The 20,499-nt window shown below is 40.3% G+C and overlaps 2 protein-coding genes across 2 annotated transcripts; one reads left to right on the top strand and one right to left on the bottom strand.

Moving 5' to 3' along the window:
- The first annotated feature begins 3,307 nt into the window (after positions 1-3,307).
- On the top strand, positions 3,308-6,837 carry LOC142970889 (aldo-keto reductase family 1 member B1-like). Its single transcript, XM_076111353.1, has 10 exons — positions 3,308-4,273; positions 4,746-4,913; positions 5,084-5,200; positions 5,448-5,525; positions 5,665-5,787; positions 5,875-5,981; positions 6,069-6,150; positions 6,230-6,313; positions 6,408-6,487; positions 6,625-6,837. Exons 1-10 carry the CDS (start codon positions 4,208-4,210, stop codon positions 6,665-6,667), a joined length of 948 nt encoding a protein of 315 aa, XP_075967468.1. The 5' UTR covers positions 3,308-4,207; the 3' UTR covers positions 6,668-6,837.
- Positions 6,838-7,694: 857 nt separating this feature from the next.
- LOC142970887 (aldo-keto reductase family 1 member B1-like) lies at positions 7,695-13,126 on the bottom strand. The gene is made up of 10 exons (XM_076111346.1): positions 12,950-13,126; positions 11,238-11,405; positions 10,994-11,110; positions 10,778-10,855; positions 10,426-10,548; positions 9,583-9,689; positions 9,112-9,193; positions 8,840-8,923; positions 8,652-8,734; positions 7,695-8,533 (listed from the first exon to the last, which is right to left on the bottom strand). Exons 1-10 carry the CDS (start codon positions 13,013-13,015, stop codon positions 8,491-8,493), a joined length of 951 nt encoding a protein of 316 aa, XP_075967461.1. The 5' UTR covers positions 13,016-13,126; the 3' UTR covers positions 7,695-8,490.
- Positions 13,127-20,499: the final 7,373 nt, after the last annotated feature.

Genomic DNA, 20,499 nt, shown 5'->3' with positions numbered 1-20,499 from the left:
ATGTTCTCAATAAATATTTATAAACATATATTCATAAACATTACACGATTTAACCACTAGAGGGCAGCAGTGTTAAATCATTTAATAAGTAATAAACATTACACGATTTAACCACTAGAGGGCAGCAGTGTTAAATCATTTAATGAATCATAAACATTACACGATTTAACCACTAGAGGGCAGCAGTGTTAAATCATTTAATGAATCATAAACATTACACGATTTAACCACTAGAGGGCAGCAGTGTTAAATCATTTAATTAATCATAAACATTACACGATTTAACCACTAGAGGGCAGCAGTGTTACATCATTTAATGAATCATAAACATTACACGATTTAACCACTAGAGGGCAGCAGTGTTACATCATTTAATTAATCATAAACATTACACGATTTAACCACTAGAGGGCAGCAGTGTTAAATCATTTAATTAATCATAAACATTACACGATTTAACCACTAGAGGGCAGCAGTGTTAAATCATTTAATGAGTAATAAACATTACACGATTTAACCACTAGAGGGCAGCAGTGTTAAATAATTTAATGAGTAATAAACATTACACGATTTAACCACTAGAGGGCAGCAGTGTTAAATCATTTAATGAATCATAAACATTACACGATTTAACCACTAGAGGGCAGCAGTGTTAAATCATTTAATGAATCATGAACATTACATGATTTAACCACTAGAGGGCAGCAGTGTTAAATCATTTAATGAATCATAAACATTACACGATTTAACCACTAGAGGGCAGCAGTGTTAAATCATTCAATGAATCATAAACATGACACGATTTAACCACTAGAGGGCAGCAGTGTTAAATCATTTAATTAATCATAAACATTACACGATTTAACCACTAGAGGGCAGCAATGTTAAATCATTTAATGAGTAATAAACATTACACGATTTAACCACTAGAGGGCAGCAGTGTTAAATCATTTAATTAATCATAAACATTACACGATTTAACCACTAGAGGGCAGCAGTGTTACATCATTTAATGAATCATAAACATTACACGATTTAACCACTAGAGGGCAGCAGTGTTAAATCATTTAATGAATCATAAACATTACACGATTTAACCACTAGAGGGCAGCAGTGTTACATCATTTAATTAATCATAAACATTACACGATTTAACCACTAGAGGGCAGCAGTGTTAAATCATTTAATTAATCATAAACATTACACGATTTAACCACTAGAGGGCAGCAGTGTTAAATAATTTAATGAGTAATAAACATTACACGATTTAACCACTAGAGGGCAGCAGTGTTAAATCATTTAATGAGTAATAAACATTACACGATTTAACCACTAGAGGGCAGCAGTGTTAAATAATTTAATGAGTAATAAACATTACACGATTTAACCACTAGAGGGCAGCAGTGTTAAATCATTTAATGAATCATAAACATTACACGATTTAACCACTAGAGGGCAGCAGTGTTAAATCATTTAATGAATCATGAACATTACATGATTTAACCACTAGAGGGCAGCAGTGTTAAATCATTTAATGAATCATAAACATTACACGATTTAACCACTAGAGGGCAGCAGTGTTAAATCATTCAATGAATCATAAACATGACACGATTTAACCACTAGAGGGCAGCAGTGTTAAATCATTTAATTAATCATAAACATTACACGATTTAACCACTAGAGGGCAGCAGTGTTAAATCATTTAATGAGTAATAAACATTACACGATTTAACCACTAGAGGGCAGCAGTGTTAAATCATTTAATTAATCATAAACATTACACGATTTAACCACTAGAGGGCAGCAGTGTTACATCATTTAATGAATCATAAACATTACACGATTTAACCACTAGAGGGCAGCAGTGTTAAATCATTTAATGAATCATAAACATTACACGATTTAACCACTAGAGGGCAGCAGTGTTAAATCATTTAATTAATCATAAACATTACACGATTTAACCACTAGAGGGCAGCAGTGTTAAATCATTTAATGAGTAATAAACATTACACGATTTAACCACTAGAGGGCAGCAGTGTTAAATCATTTAATGAATCATAAAACATTACAAGATTTAACCACTAGAGGGCAGCAGTGTTAAATCATTTAATGAATCATAAACATTACACGATTTAACCACTAGAGGGCAGCAGTGTTAAATCATTTAATGAATCATAAACATTACACGATTTAACCACTAGAGGGCAGCAGTGTTAAATCATTTAATGAGTAATAAACATTACACAATTTAACCACTAGAGGGCAGCAGTGTTAAATCATTTAATGAATCATAAACATTACATGATTTAACCACTAGAGGGCAGCAGTGTTAAATCATTTAATGAGTATGTGGTGTGTGTGGAATTTGGGCTAATGCTATCAAACGAAGCACTGAAGCCTTCAAAAATAAAGCGACACCTAGCGACGAAACATCCAACGCTCGTGGGAAAGCCTGTTGGGCTTCTTGTTGTGTATGCAGGTTTACATACACATGATAAATAAATGTCTTTGTGATCATCACATTGTATCATCTCATTTATTTGACAAGGGTTTTGCCTGTTCAACTCCGCGAGGACGCCGGCGTCCTCGATCCCCTCCCCTTCCGTTCCGTTCCTACGGCTTGCTTGCGCAAACTACGTTAGAAAACATGGCTGAGTTTGGTATCCCAGCATGCCCAAAACCCTCATCTTTGCAAAGAAATCATCGTATTTCTTTCATTTCTTATGGATATTTCACAAAAGGAGCCCAAACACACACTGTCCAAAGTCGCCATAACCGCTGCAAGTCGGATCTTGCAGCATTTCGACGGAAAAAGACACATTACAGACCCAACAATGTGCTAGCGGATTTTACCATGGAGCTAGTAGCTTCAGAAAACGCTAGTACTTAAAGTACAAACCTCACAAACATACCCAGCATGCAGTTCGGCGGTGACATTTTTATAAATGTACAATTATTAGTGTTACAAATTGTTTATGTGTCACAGACTGTTGTGTGCTGTTGTGTTTTTCTCTGTTAAAGAGCATTAGTTGTGGGTTGTTAATTGTTGTTATAAAGTTATGACCATGACTAGGGTTCCCTCTCAATACATATAACACAACTAGCGCTGACTGCTGCTCGTTAGCAGCAAAGAATACATTTAGCTGCCTGTTGACAGCAGTTGTTTTGGCTATGCACCGGTATAATGGTGTGTGAAGAATTCATATCATACGGGAAATTAAAACCGGTATACTGCCCAGCTCTAGTCTTTATTATAGTTTAGACAATTTTGTACCAATATTTGACGGGCCGGATTAAAAAGCCCAACGGCCGTAGTTTCCCCGTGCCTGGGCTAGCTGCTAGCTGAGTGTCTTCTTCTGCTTATTGTAGCTTGTTAAACAAGTGACTGACGCATTACCGCCACCAGGTGGTGGGAAGCTATATTGTAACTGAGCGTCTCATGGAGAACAGTAATATCTCTGGTGTCTTCAATTGATAACCTATGCGGTCCCGCGGCCCACAGGTGCAAAACTGAAAGTTTTTTGCGGCCCTCTAGGTGGCGTTCGCGGCCCCATGGTTAAGAATCACTGCTTTAGATCCCTCCCTTCTTCGTCTCAGTGCTGTTTATGTTGTAGCACCTCTAGGTCACATGTTTAACTTATCATTTGCATCAGATAAAATGCTGATATGGAATATGGAAGTCCGCACTGGTTGGACTTAAAGGCGGTGATGCTAGTGACTTAAATAACTACCGACCATTGTCAAAATTGACTTGCTTGAAAAAAAAAAAAAAAAGACTGGAGTGCCTAATAATTTCTTAACTGAGACCGTTTCTAGCATCAAGAGAAAACATTATAGCCAGAGTCAGGATTTAGATGAAGTCATAAACAACAATAGCTCCATTATTTGTATTTAATGTTATCGAAGCCTTAGACAATCAACAGAGTTTCATAGACCTACTTAAAACATTTGAATCATGCTATTTTATTGGAAGAACTATCATTCTCCCCTCTGTTGCCTCTATGTCTGCCAATGGCATGTTTCCATAGACTGGATCCATGACAAGACTAATGAAACCCAGATGCACTTTTACTGCTCATTTACTGCTCATTTACCCCACCTCTCCCTCCCTCCCACTCTCTCTCGCTGACTTCTACACAAGAGGCTGTCACTTCTTCCGGTGCAGTGTAGTGTACTGAAAGGCCGCAACACACGATCCAACATGATATCTTCAGTCACACTCAACAATGGAGCCAAGATGCCTATTGTGGGTATCGGAACATGGAGGGTAAGGCTGAACATTCTATTGTTACGATAAATAAAGTTTAGAGACAGATGGATGTTTGGACTTGATACTTTGTCTCTACTCCTTCTTTCCTCTCAGTGCCCAGCTACCTTTCAGGGATTCAGATTTAGATTGTCTCTAGTTTTCATGTTACGAATTCACCGTCTTCTTGGATCTACTGCAAACGAGGTTAAAAACAACAGGGAGTCCGGGGCATGAGATAAGCAGTGCAATTGCAGCATAAACCGATAAGCCCCAGGCAGAGAAACTGTTTGCAGAGGGTTTGTCAGAGCGTACATATTAGCATTGGACTGCACAAACCTCTGCCTGATTACATTTGGTAGTACTAGTGTTTCCAGCAATGACAACCTGCTCTTTACATCATTTTCTTGTCATTAAAGCCAAACACATTTTACTCATTATATTGATGCTTATCTGCAATTTTCCTTGTCTCTGTATCACCCTTGCTCTGTAGGCAGACCAGGGAAAGGCCACTGAGGTTGTTAAGGTGGCGATAAGAGCTGGTTACAGGCACATCGATGGTGCTCACGTGTACCAGAATGAAAAAGATGTCGGGGTTGGAATTCGTGCCGTGATTGACGAAGGACTGGTTAAGCGGGAGGATCTATTCATTGTCAGCAAGGTACGACATTACGGCCAAAGTCGAATGTAAATGCTGCAAATGTGTACACATTTGAACACACATGAACACAAACTGCTGTTATGTCATTTGCCATTCACATTTTGTTCACTAACCTCCAATGTGTGCCACACAAACACTGACATGTTCAGTGTATTTATTGCTTTTCATAGTTGTGGTGCACCTGCCACCTTCCATCTCTGGTGAGGGGAGCCTGTGAGAAGACGCTCAGTGACCTGAAACTGGACTACCTGGACCTTTACCTCATGCATTTCCCGATGGGGGCCAAGGTTTGGAAACCACTGTACTGTAGTTGGTACAACCACAGCATCAAGGGTTCTGGTCAAGTCCAAACGTTAGCTTATTTCTTCTGTCTAAGCAAACCTACATCAGAGAATTAGGCAACAGCCTTTGATGGTTCCCAGCTTAACAGGGTGTCTGAGTGAGCTAATAAGTATTATTATAGAAAATAAGAACGAAAAACATTTCATCCAGCTTCATGTTGTGACTTTACCGTTTCACTTTTTGCTACTGCAGCCAGGGGATGAGTTTTTCCCATTGGATGAACATGGCAAGCTCATTTCTGATGGCAGCAACTTCTTGGACACTTGGGAGGTAATTTAAGTCACTCATTATGTAGAGCAAAGACTGACGCAGTGATAGTCCAGCTAACTAGCTTAAATCAAATGAAATATCGACAGACAAATAGGATTCAAGATACCTCACTAACACCCGTGTGCAATGTGTCTCAAAGGCAATGGAAGAGCTGGTGGATGCTGGATTGGTCAAGGCTATCGGCATCTCCAACTTCAACAAAGACCAGATTGAAGCCATACTCAACAAGCCAGGCCTCAAGTACAAGCCTGCCACCAACCAGGTATACAGCTACAAAGCAGGACTGTCATTCCGTAGCATACTCCAGAAGGAAGATAATTAAGTCTAAGGCCTTCGGGTGTTCCTCCAGATCGAGTGCCACCCATTCATGACCCAGGAGAAGTTGATCAACTACTGCCGCTCAAAGGGCATCTCAGTGACCGCTTACAGCCCCCTGGGCTCCCCTGACAGACCCTGGTGAGAGGCAGTGCACCACCTATCAAAAACAGCGCTCACAGGAAAAGTGTCAAAATGTCACTTATTTTCTGTTCTGATTTACAAAAGGGCTTCTTCTGATGACCCCTCTCTGCTGGAGGAACCGAGGATCAAGGCAATAGCCGACAAGTACAACAAGACTCCAGCACAGGTAATTAAACAGCAGAGTGCTGTGCAAAGATGTTCAGTAAGATGCCTGAATAATGCGTATAATGCCGATTTCCCACCAGGTTCTCCTCCGGTTCCACATCCAGAGGAACGTGGTCGTCGTAGCCAAGTCAGTGACCCCACATCGGATCAAGGAAAATTTGCAGGTTTACTCATCTTAATAATTTCAACAGCTGACAACACACTTTCAAGAGACGTATCATGCGCAGGCTTATATCTATTTTGTTGCGTCTCTTTTAGTTGTTTGACTTTGAGTTGAGTGAAAACGACATGAAGACCATGATGAGCTTCACCGAGAAGAGAGCATTCTCACTAGATTGGTGAGTATAGGCAGATCAGCTTATGCCCGATATCTCTTTATCGGTTTATCTCTTTCATAGAATTATTTTAGGCTGTGGACGAGGTTACTGGACCTATTACCATTAAGTAAAGCATGTTCCTCTTCTTTTCTGTGCAGGGCCTCAACACACAAAGACTTCCCTCTGAATGCAGAATATTAGCTCATCAGACAACGTGCTGCACCGTTTCTACAACTATCAACTACTGAGCTTTTTTTATACAAAATCTACAAGCTGCGATATTAAACTACGACCCAACTAATGTGACAGAGCCTGAATTATTATCTTAATAAGTTTCTATGGAGTCATTTTTGTATAATGCTCACTATCGAAATAAATAATTCAATGAAATGTCTTGAAAGAAAGTCGATTGTGTGGAATAAAATGATCTTTCGTGCATACTGTTGAGGTGCACAGACGTTGAGCGAGATCACTATAAATGCTATGTAGTCACTGAAGCAGGCTGCTCGTAACAAAGTAAGAATAAAAAGGGTTCGACGTCCAGCACAGAACGCAATCTACCGGCTATAAACAATATAATTATGCAAGGAACAATTTAATGCTTTTCCACTACGGTAAAACTAAATAGGCATTGTAGAAATTTTTGGGAATATGGCCCAACATGATGCACCAATCAGACAATAAAATAGAAACCAGAAAGGTTTGGGGTCGGTGGGGTTAGCAAACTCAAAATCCAGTATTAACGCAGTGCTCGTAATACTGATTTAGGTATTCTCTAGTCCCTTTTCTGTGCCCTCCCAGAACTAAACCCACTAGCTTGGTCCTCAGACCTTAGTCTTTGTCGGCAGCATCGATCTCCTCTCTTCCAGGAGGGTCATACAAGTTCATTGCTGATTACACTTTCTCCTTGACACGCGGTAATCTCACCTGAAATCACTATAGTATACAACTCACAGGGTCAGTTGAGGACACCTTCGGCATATGAAACCAAAGATATAACTTCTGTCACGTTACTCATCATATCTGGCATACGCTAACTTTTAAACACTGTATGATAATCAAAGCTACATTATTTTTGCCCCTGCGCTCTGAAACCCATTATTTCCGATGGCTTGCGTGCCACCCCCTGGGCAAGTGTATCCTGTGTGAAAGGCCCGTAAGGGTTTTCTGACCCCCGCGGTCACTAAGAGGCACACACACTTTCATTTGAACAGTGTCTCTTCACTGCTTTGTTATATTTTCTCCCACAGGACTTTATTTTGATGCTTAACAAAAAACAGCTCCCACGAGAAGTGGAAGTGACAATTTCACAACAGGGTTAATACACATGATGTTACAGTGCCATCTATGACTCACAAGTAAATATGGGAAATACTCTGTAAAAAGCAGAACATACCTCGACTTGTCTTCGGATGACAGAGTAAATAGTGTTTTTAATTTGCATTTATAAGTGCTGACATAAAGGAAAAACAAGTTTAGTCAAATGAGGAGTGCTTTAAAGATCTGTGCTGTGAAAAATGTGTCATCTTAAATACAGATTTGATCTTTTATGAGAATAAACTTTTTTTTCTTCCTCAAACGTGCTAATTGTAAAACGACAAATAACACAATGACTGAGGTCCATGCTAATTCTGTTCTCAGAGCTGTTACACACTTTAAAATGAGTGAATCTGTACTGAACGGCAAAGTAACACCCTAGAATTGACTCTACACTAAGACTAGGCTGATAGAAAGGACATGAACACTGAAATATACTAGTGCAAAACTCATACCCAATGGTCATGATTTGTGTCAAATGAGCATCTCAAATTGGGATTTAATAAAGGAAAACTGATTTTCGTGGAGACAAAATGGATTCCTGAAGAATATTTCTCCTGAGAAACGTAACATTCAAATAAAAATCTGAATCAAGGCCACACGTGTTTTGCAAACTGCACTTAAGAAATAGCGAAGCGAGCAGCTAAGAGACGCAAACTCCAGTACCCCAATGTAAACCTGTGGAAACATCTGCATTTTTATCCATTTCAGAACTCAGTGCTGAATGGATAGTCCTTGTGCTTCAAGCTCCTATGGAGAGAAAAACAGAAAGGGAAATAAAAAAAATAAAAAAAACGTTGCCTGACTCGCGACATCTTAACAATATTACAAAGACAAACGAAAACAAGGATATACAGTATGATCTCACCAATGCATGGGACAGGCTCTCCAGTTCCTGTTGAATCCTACTATGGTCTTGATCTCCTCCTCAGTTAGTTCAAAGTCAAACACCTGCAGAGATTTAAACAACAAGTCTTCATGCAGGAGCCAAGTTAAGTGAGGCACATTGGAGGGCTAATCCTGGAAAACATCTGAGAAAGTCCCACAGCTAATTACCTGGAAATTCTCCTGAATGCGGTGAGGTGTGATCGACTTGGGGATCACGATCACTTTCCTCTGGATGTGGAAGCGGATCAGGACCTGGCAGTGAAGGAGAAAGGGTATTAACATGTGAACGTGATCAAAAGGTCAGAACTACAAGTTTAATAACAGTGAGGGCCACGTGCATGGTATTTGCACATTCTTCTTTAAGAGAAAAGAGGAACAAGCATTCTTTTTGTTGTGCGAGCACAAACACTATATAAAGTGTGTTTAGTTCAGTGTTGTACCTGAGCGGGTGTCTTCTTGTGCTTCTCAGCTATGGCTTTAATGTTGGGATCTTCCAGCAGTGAGGGGTCTTCAGGTTTAGCCCTGTAATATAAAAATTGCATCATCCTGTACTATATAGAGGACCTGCACACATTGCACTACTTTGCTGACAGTAGACTGATACCTCAGAAAAGGGCTAACTCTGGATGAACTTAACTAGAATCAAACACTGCGACAGAGGTGGGCAGATGTGAAAAAAGACACATAAAAAAACAAACATAAAAACCAAAACAAAACAAGGTCATTAAATAATGTCTAAATCACGACAGAATATGTCACATACAAACTACATGCACAAAGAGGAACCACAGTCACAAGTTAAAACCAACCAAAGACATAATACTGAATCAGCATTTCCAAAAAACTGTTGGTCATGATGTTGTAGCAGTGCGGTTACAAGTCCTGTCTCGAGTTATTTTGACACAACTGACCAGGGTCTGTCAGGGGAGCCCAGCGGGCTGTAGGCCGTCACGGCGATGCCCTGAGAGTGGCAGTAGTTGATCAGCTTCTCCTGGGTCAGGTACGGGTGGCACTCCACCTAGCGGGACAAACACACCACTCTTACGATGCATTTCAAAAACAAAAGGGGAGTGTATGTGGTCGGCTTCAAACTGCCTACTGTACTGTTATTTGATGGTTGTCTTTAGGGATAAATTGGCTCCTATTCGATATAAGAGAGTCCTTTGTTCCGCTCTTTAATCGAATAAACAGCGAAACAAAGCAAGACATTGATGGTGAAGGATGGTTCTGAAAACCAGCAGGAATATAAGGTCACCTCAGCTAATTGGTGCAGCCTGAGGGGAAACTGCTGCGGCCCATTACGGATTTACAGGACATTTATTTCTCAGACCTGATACGAGGAGACGGATGATGCCATTATGGCCCATTTGCTCTTTAAGAACAGCAATCTTGACGTGCATCTGTTTTCTTGTGGCTCAGAGGGGCTGCAAACTGGTAACGATTTTGATACTCCATTAATCTGTCAATCAAGTAATCTAATCTTTTGTTCCAAAAAAAAAAAAAGAAATCAACTTTACTACGTTTGGGGATGCAGCCCTGCACTGAGAATAAAAGGGAAATGTGTCACACACACACACATGTAGTTTATATATAGCTTCAAAAACAGCTGACTGGCTTACTGCCCCGTGGAGATATTGCCACAGTGCGTGTCTGGCATCCTAACAGATTCAACTAATTGAAAAACAAATGTGTCCTTTAAAAAATAAAATAATAATCGCTAGAAATATTGTGTGATACAAATGTCTTGGGAGTACCTGGTTAACGGCAGGCTTGTACTTGAGGCCTGGCTTGTTGAGAATGGCTTCAATCTGGTCCTTGTTGAAGTTGGAGACACCGATAGCTTTGACCAAGCCGGCGTCCACCAGCTCTTCCATTCCCTGAAAAATTGACCATAAAAAAACAAAAAAAAAAAAAACATCTCATGGCTGAGTTTTGGTTGAGAAACTGTAGCTCATACTAAATCATATTTGTGCCTCTTAAAAAAGCTCTAATTTGTCACATGACATGGAGACATGAGCTTTCAATTCAATGATTCTGCTCTTAAATCCTAACATGAACCACATACAGCTTTTGACAGGTTTTGACAGGTTTGTCTGTTTAACTCACCTCCCATGTCTCCAGGAAGTAAGTATCGTCACTGATCGTCTCTCCTGCGCTGTCCAAAGGGATAAGCTCACTGCCGGCCTGTAACATGACAAAAGCATCAATAGCCCCCAAGGTCTACGCCACATTACTATGACACTGACAATATGGAGGCTGCACATTCCTGCTGATTCATATATGCACACAGAGAACACACAATGCTCACGAGACTGTGCCTACCTTGAAACCCATGGGCCAATGCACGAGAAAGAGGTCGAGGTAGTCCAGTTTAAGGTCACTGAGGGTCTTCTCGCAGCCTTGCCTCACCTGAGACTTCTCATGAAAAGTGCACCACAGCTATAAAAATGAAAAGGACTGGGAGGTCAACGAGCAAGCATGCATGTTTAAATAAATAGGCAACATCGGTTCCGTAGCCTTTTTGTGGAAGAAATAAGCATGTGTACATCATGAACCCACAACTCACCTTGCTGACAATGAAGAGATCCTCTCGCTTGACCACGCCGTCCTTGATCATGGCCCAGACACCCTCTCCCACCTCCGCCTCGTTCTCGTAGACATACGCTCCATCAATGTACCGGTAACCCGCTGAGACGGCTGCTTTCACCGCCTCGGTGACCTTGCCAGGGGGAGACTGGAAAAGACGGGGATGGTTACTTATTGTGGCTCAGACATAATAACATACATACTTTTTTTTTATATGGTGTCAGTATTCAGCATATGAACAGCTCATGATTTGCATTATTTTGCTTCAGAGTAACTCAAATAAGAATTTCGCGCAAATGCCGTTGTCTCTCAGCTCAAAGAGAGTTTTAGTTCCTGATTGTGTCCCCCAGTTTAGCTATTGGGACTGTCTGATTAAAAAAAGGGCATTTACACCCCATCTGTTTTTTGGCCAATACTAAGTGCAACTATAATTGGATATTTCATGGAAGAAAACACATGCTGTTAAGCAGGAAACAGCAGCCGTCTTAAATAATTACAGATAATAATGTTGCTGAGATTAAAGTACACCAGTGACGTGCGGTGAGGTTCGTGGCTGGTGAGGCACTGACTCTTTCAGAGTCAGATTTACAAATATATGAACCCAATATAGAGTATCTTAAATCACCATTCAATTGGTAGCCTGCACATTGACTACTGGTTGTTTTTCATATTTCGTATCAGCATTCTTTACACACACACATAGGTAAGGTACATATTTGATTGCACCAGGAGCGTGTGCGCCGCGACCTGCCCCACCAACCTGTTTCAGAAGCGCCACCCGCGAAAATCTGTTTAACAACCACGGATTTATAAAGAGAACAACAAACACATACATGGTTATTTTACCCGTCCGACGTTGAATTGCTGTTCAAAATTGTTCCTGTTTTTCCTGTTCAAACAGAGAGGAGAGGCGAGGTGATGTGAGGCAGCGACGAGCTTTGCCTCACCTCACATTGCGCAATCCCTCACAAACTGGGTTGAGCGCGTGCCTTAGAAAAGGCACGCGATGTGGCAATGCCAATGTGAGGTGAGGCAAAGCTCGTCGCTGCCTCACCTCCCGTATCCTCTTTGTTTGAACAGGAAATGCGCAAATTCAGATTTTGATTACAAAAATGCGTGAAATTTTTATGTTATCATTATTTGTTTTTTACTTTTCATGACAGGTGAGGCTCTGCCTCCCCTGACCGCACGTCCCTGAAGTACACAAAACATCGGGCTATCCTGACTGGAAAAAGCTTTCTAAAAAAAGAAAGGCAAGACCTTAAACAGCATTGTAGGTGTCCATAACTGCACTTGAATTAAGGTAATTGTGACTTATCTGGGTTACACTGAATAAAAGTAGAGCATGCAATAGATAAGGCTGACCTTAGCTCTCAGTCTGTGCAGCGTAACTTGAACCCGGATATTTGCACTCGACGGACGGGTTTTCATGAACCTGCTGCTTGCTATGCACTAGCCACGGTTTCTATATCAGCCGTGGGTATACAAACTGAACTAAAATATCCGCCACAGTTACTCGTTAAACAGCATGCAGTTACTGCCGAACTGATATTACTATATCTAGCTGGTGTTTTGAGGAAAGTCAGCGGTGGTTTTAGCGACTCGTTGCTTTCTGTTGGCACGTTCAGCTGTCTTACATAACGAGTTAATTTTTAACCAACGATCGATAACAAAACATTAACCAAAACACACCTTCCACGTGCCCAGTCCCACGATGGGCATTTGCGCACCGGTGTTTAGTGTCACGGTTGTAGCCATTTCTCCAGCGGACGAGCAGACCCTGAATGCACCGTTGACAGTCGAGGAGAAGGAACAAATGCGTAGATCCAGCAGGGGAAACAAGCTCCGGTTCTGGAAAGAAAGCGAAGCTAATGCGGAAGTGCCTTGAACTTGCATTCTTTCTAATAACCGACAGGGGGGCGACTCCACTGGTCGCCAAAAGAGATTCGATTGAATAGAAGACGAACTTAATAATGACCCTAAACCTCTCAGTAAATATTGTCAACATGAGTTTATGATCCAAACCGCTAATCATGTCTTCTTCCAGACAGCATGATGCTCATTTGGTAAATTATGGTCCCATTTTGAGGATATATGTTTAACACAAAACTGCACATGTATGTTCATCTGTAACTAGTTTGAAGTATTACTTCATTTACAGCCGGTTCAATCAATAATAATGCATCTCATTTTAATTGTTAATCATATGTTTTGTGTGTAAAATTGTAATCCCTCAAAAATGAATCTGTCATTAAATGTAATTAGATACTTTCTACGTACCACTGTTATTTAGGAGGCTGCCGATTGCATGGATGCAATCATTTGGACCAGTCCGTGAAAAGTAACTAATGTAATGCTCTTTAAGACCTTTTTAAGACCTTGACAAAGCTTATTTGAAACCCTTTCCACAGCAAAACTAAAGCATATTAGGGCTGGTATATTTTTCCCAGTTTATCTCAGGCCTATGTATGAAACACACATATTACATACAAGTAAATAATAACCATATGTCTTAATGCATTTCATACCTGCAGTGTGCAAGCTTTTTTATTTTAAACTGTTCTATACGTCCTGTAGGGTGGCCTTCATTTATTGGGGACCCCTGAGATTTCAAAGAACCCAACATAGTCCCCAGTCCACCGGTAATTGAACCCGAGATCTAGAAATAACACCTGCCGTTTGCATATTTTTACAAGTTTTTGATGGTTCTGTTATTGAGCCACTAGAGGGCACCATTGCCACACTTACCAAACGTGAGCCCATCTCCTCAGAGTACACAACGGAGGCTCCTAAGTAAAATAATCACATCATTTCATACATTATCTAATATGGCCAGTAATTACAGTGGCTAAGATGAATGATCAGTACTGTTTCATTTCACTCAAGGCTCTCAAAAAACTCATGCACACATATTTGATTTAACTTAACTCATAGAAAAATGCTCTTGACACAAGCCTTGGGTAAGTTCATTGGCCTGCATGTAATGTTGGAGATAATATTCTTCTTAATTACTCTTTAATATTTTTGACTACAACTTCTTCATGGCATTATTCTGATACTGTAAAGGAGAGGCGCACCATTGTGAATGTGCGCGCGCACACACACACAGACCAGCCTTAAACCCCAAGAGACACCTGAGAAAGGGAACAAATACAGCGTGTCTTTATTGTCAGAATCAGATAAAAACCTGACAGACCTTTAACTGAGCCATTCAACACTCTGAGCAGAAGATAAGAGGGAGAAGAGAGCAATATGAAAAAAACATACAAAAGGAAAAGTTATGTGTACCTCACAATGGCTCTCGCTAAAGTTTGTGTCTCTTCTGATCTTCTCCCAGCTGGACGCCTGCTTTTCAGGGCCCGTCTCCTCTGATCTAACTTCAGACACTGGAGGGCCTTTTGCCAGCCTGCAAACTGTCAAAGTACCCCAGGAATCAAACACTGTCGCATGCTGTCATGATCAAAGAACCACAGGTAAACCAGACTAAGACACAGCCAGGGGGGGGGGGGGGGGGGGGAGTTTTCATTTCAGAGGCTCTTATTTTGTGTCTGCAGGCGGATACCTTTCCACTGCACTGAGTGCATCGATTAGAATAAAGCAAAACAGGCATTTGAAGATACAACAGATGCCCGGAGTAAAACCAAGTGCCTCTCAAGGAAACTTTTGGACAAAGAGTTTAGACTTAGGTGAGATTTTCAGAGTGTGTTGCTCAAAGAATTTGAAGAGAAAAGAGGGGGAAGAGAGAATGGTGGCGGGATAAGTAAATACACAGATCACAATGAGCAGCTGTCTGCTTTTCCATTTTGTGCGGCCATAATGAAAGCTCGGTGCAGCTGCAGGTCTCCATTCCTTCATACTCCACCAGTAAAACGTGACCTGTCTTGGGGAGATCAAACACGCCATTTCATTTCATGGCCTCTTCTCCATTCTCTCCACCTCTTGTCTCTCCCATTGGCATTGGCTTTGCTGTCCTTCTTTTTCTCCGTTCCTGCCAGAGTGCCCTGGGTCATAATCTTCACCCATGAATCTAATGTCGAGTGTCAGCTCCGGCTGAGTTCCCTCACACACTCGCATTCCGCACATTCCCTCTATCGGACAATAACAAGATCAGGGAGAGAAACCCCTACGTCATAAGTAAATCATGGTAATGTGTCAAGTGCATTGCATGATTTTGGATACACTGGAGATTACTGAGGCTGATTTAAACCCTGCAGACATCATTCTTTAAAAATTACGATAATCCCACTAGTATCTGTATTAGGTAGACAATACAACATCGATAAACAGCTGAAACAATTAGTTAATTGATTGGTCGATGGCAGAAAATTTATCAGCAACAATTTTTTTATAATCGATCAACCGTTTACATAATTTTTTAAGCAATTGCGACAAAAATATGTGAATATTTGTCAGGTTTCTCTGTCTTCTACGGCAGTAAATATAATACTTTGGGGATTTTGGTCCGTTGGTCGAACAAAACGAGCAATTCTAAGATGTCACCGTGGGTTCTGAGAAGATGTGCTGCACCTTTTCAACATAATTACAAAAAGTATCGTAAAATATGATCAAAAATTATTTGGCAAATTTCATGAGGGAAAGCGTCACCACAGCATGCACAATACTACCACTCTCTGAAAGAAATCACATGCAATTTCAGACAGCAGAGGACTCTAATGTCCACTGATGTTGGTGTGTGAACGGTCACATAGCATTAAAATCGTGTTAAGGCCTTGGTTATGTGAACAAGAGCAGCTGCTGCCTCTACCAGAATAGTTCAGTCAATTTATTCAGTTAATGTTACGGAATGTATGTGTGAAAGAGCCTCTATACTATCTGAAGCCATCAGCAAATTTGGAGTTTTTCTAATTTCCTGGATTCCCCCTTAATGCTTTTAACACTTGGCACTCCTGTCTTAGAGAGCAGTATTTCCTTTTTTTCAGTTGTTTTGTTTGCACTACATGAATGTACTCCTTGCATGGAAAGTACAGCTGCATCGAATCAAGCCTTATCTTCCTTAAATGCTTCTTGCAGCTGGTAAAAGTATCTGGCCTTGGCTTTGTCTGTTGTCTTGAATTGCATGTGACAGACAGAACCTCATATAACCGCATAACCGCGTCCTCATGTAACCACAAATAAATCAAGATATTGGATGCAATTCTTATTCTGATGAGGACGATGTGTAAATAATAAAAGCAGAAAACACAGACAGTATCTCTTCTGTCTCATTTCAGCTGTCACACTGCTCCTGAGGTACTACTGCTAGTATTAATACCATACAGGGAATAGAGATCATTTGAAATTGTAAGGTCAATTATGTTTATTTATAACGTTTTTAAGAATGTGGGTGGTACGTTGTGAGGGATACGTCTCAACTTCTGGCAGAAGCCTCTAATATTATGTGAAGTCATGGTACATTTTTAGCAATGCTAAAAATAGTAGGTGGTCCGTTCACCAATTTGGTCCAGACTGTTGAATGGATTGCCATGACATTTTGTACAGACATCCATGATTCTCAAAGGATGAATCCTAATGACTGTGATGATCCCCTAACTTTTCCTTGAGTGCCACCATGAGGTTCATGTTTGTGTTTTTGAGTGAAATGTCTCAACAACTATTGGATGAATTGCCTTGAAATTTGGCATAGACATCCACCCCCAAAGGGATGCTAACGGCGTTAGCACAGCTTTGCCCTCGGCTGCTGACGTTACCACAGTCTTGAAAAGGGAGAGGCGAGCGGAGGGGTATTTTGGCTAGATGCCACCAAATCATACACACTGTCCCTTGAACGTGTCATAAACCTCAATGAGCAATACCTGCAAAAAAACTAACAACATTCACTTCAGCCTCAGCTGTACATTGTGTAAAGAGCTAAGTAATTAGCGAACGTTAGCATGCTAAACTAAGATGTGGCGCATGGTAAACATTATACCTGCCGAACGTCATAATTTTTTTGCATTGTGAGCGTTTTACAATGCTACTGTTAGCATTTAGCTCAATGCACTAGTAGCATGGTCCGGGGCCGTTCACATGTTGCATCTAAAAACGTGTGACAAACGTTAGTCGTGCCACTTTCATCTTTTTATCCATGGTGCTTAGGGGCTTGCGCTCTTGTTAACTACAAAATAGGTTAAAAGACAGTAACTCATGTAAGTGTGTGATTATCTTTTAGCTATCTAGATCTTTCTGATCTGGTATAGATTCAAACCAAACACACTATTGTATATTTTCACATGCACTTCCATACACAGCCTTGGCCTTGTCTGTGAGCAGAGGTGTCTCCTCTCTGGCCCCTCAGACACAGTTTGGTTTTTTGCCTTGATTAACCACTTAGTTCAGTCTCTCAGACACAAGATTGCAGGGAAAAAGCAAGTAATGAAGTGCTTTTGAATTTGCATTCCCGAGAGCTTTCACGGACGCCTTGATTTCAGTCTGCCTTTGCTGTTTGTTCTTCGTCAAGAGATGTCTGCTATTTTAACGGTAACGCGTAACAAGTGTCCATCCAACCTCCTCCATATTGCTCCCTCATCAACCTAACTGCCATGAATAAACACAATCAACATGCATCTGAAGGGGAATTTGGAGGCTTTTTCTCTCAAATCGTCCCTGATGGGTTGTTCATCATTGTCATTATGTAGATTACAGTGTGACCGTGAAAGCAATAGCGGAGCCCCTTTTCCTCTGAATTGGAATGACACCGTTCCATAACGCTGACCAAAACACTTGTGTGTTTTGTTCTTTCAAGTCGAGCAGCGCTGATCAGATATGGACAAACTGTCTCAAGAATATGAAATTAACAGCATTCAGTCTACACTTGAAAGTCAAGCCTTTATTTTTTGTATCGACCTTGACAACAATATCGGAGTGCGCATGCTGCATTATCAGCTTAAGTATCTGCTGTGATTCACCAGGTAAGTACCATGATTTGGTTGAGAATTTCCAGATAAATCTCAGAATAAAGTTGTACAACAGACAGAATCTTTCTTTTTTGTTTTTAACTCTATTTGAGTCATTTATGAGCAATCGGGATTATGAAACACGATGACTTCCCAGTATCTGTGATTATTTCTGTCTAGGATTTGGAGCAGTTGACGTAGGAGCTTCCCTTTGCACCACCCCGCTCCTGGGTGTCAAAAAAGAGGAAACACATTTCGGTTTAAATTTGGGGCCCTTTCATTCGTCGGTGCTTCCGGGAATGATTAAACATCTAAAGTTGGACGTAGATAAGCAGACATAGAATATACCAAGGGGACCTGTCTTCCATAGCCTTCAAGTCAAAAGGTAATTAATTTGACATTCCATTCATTGCCAAATGCAATTAATATTATCCTGCAATTTGAGGTGACTGTAATGTGACTTCATATGTAGTTTAGAAAAGCTGCCTTTGCTGATATTTGTTTATAGTGAGGGGGACAGAAACCCATCACCGTCACTTCTCCACAAGGAACATCGTGTTCAACAGAAAGCCTGATAGTGGCAGGTTGGAATGGGATTGTATAGAAGGAACACATCTTTGACTCTTAAATCCATATATTTCCTCTTCATTATTATGTAGATATAATACCAAATCAAGAATGTATACTAGAAAATTTCAATTTAGATTTGTAAGATATATAAATAATTGAACTTTAAGAACAACCAGTGGTGTGAAAATGAGTCAGAACAGTTTCTAGATAACTGGCATGCTCATCCTTAAATCTTTGCCAATTGAAGTTCTATGTAAACTCAAACCGTGGAGATGACAGCCAATGTCTACTATCACAACCCGCCCCCTGTTATATTCATACAAAAAAAATAGATCTATCAATTAGTTACTGTATATAATTCCAGACATCTAAAATTAATATTATTTTTTGTAACTACATTCTTATTCATTGTCAACATTATTATTATAATTCTTCAAGTAATTTTAGAAATGAATTTCATGTAATTACACAAAATGTATGTATAATATTTCTTTAGATAAAAACAAATGTGGTGGATGAAGTATTCAGATTATTTACTTAAGTAAAAGAAGCAATACCACAGTGTAGAAATACTCGGTCAAGTAAAAGCCATGCATTAAAAATAAAACAGTACAATTGTATTGGCATTAAAATACATGTAAAGTAATGTATTATGCATAATATATACTACATCACTGAATTATAATTATTGATGCATTTATTGGTGCATCACTTTAATGTTACAGCTTGGCTTATTTTTTTTACTATATATGCTGTTAGGTAGCTTGTGGGACAAATATTCAATATAAATTGCCTAAAACTCTCATTGCATCCGTTGTTTCCTGCTGTCACTTTGGCATCTTGTCCTCGTGTGGGCATGTTGTATGTTTGTTTTGAGCGCAGCTTTTGAGACATCAGAATGACACAGCGGGAAAAGTTCCTCATGGGTTACTTCCTCATTTTTAGTCACCTGATATTATTTACAATATATAAAGAATAAAAAAACTTTTTAACTTCTCTAATCTTGCATCATGGGAATGTTGTTTTCAGAGCGTTGCGTGTGCAGGGCTGGGGAGGGGGGGGGGGGGGGGGGGGGGGGGAGAATGTGTGGACGGAATGAGCTGTATATGGCAAAGAGGGTGGACGTGTGAAAAGGGCTCATGGGACGATGAGTCACAGCCAAGATGACTAAGTCGTCACTTTTCTGAAAGAATCTTGAATAAAAGGTCTGTCACATATAATCTTAAGGAAGCAACAAAAAAAAAAAGATTTAAGTATTGGATCTGATTAATTTTGGGATAAAAGACTTCAAAGGTTTATTAAAACTTCAAACATTTAAATTTTTTTTTTTTTAATCAAAGATGAGCCCAGGTGAAAGAATTTGTGTCAGTGCTGTGCAGTGTGCAAAAGCAGAGATAGATGTGTGCAGTGCCACATGTTCGGAGGACGGGGTGCAAACTTGGCGAAGTGTGCAGCGTAGTGGAAGTGTGCAGCGTGACTTTGATATTTAGGTTTATGCACAGGGTACTCCTAGAATTTTGCAATTGTAGAGGCCACTCTTGTCTGAGTCATGACTTGTCAGTAATCTCACATGGAAACGGACAGTTTATGACACACACACACACACACACACACACCTCCTCAAATGTTTAAGGACTTTTTAAAGTTTTGTTTTTAATTATAGTTTGCAGGGGCGTAGGTTTCAAGAGGGAAATACAAGTATGAACAATGTCTTCTTTGAGAAGTTGAACAGATGTATACGACGCCATCTTGTGGTCAATCTGGAAATGACAACTTGGA

Source organism: Anarhichas minor, unplaced genomic scaffold (genome assembly GCF_050575085.1).
Source record: "Anarhichas minor isolate MPS153535 unplaced genomic scaffold, ASM5057508v1 ptg000045l, whole genome shotgun sequence".
NCBI classification, from domain to species: Eukaryota; Metazoa; Chordata; class Actinopteri; order Perciformes; family Anarhichadidae; genus Anarhichas; species Anarhichas minor.
This window is presented reverse-complemented; position numbering and strand designations above follow the sequence as displayed.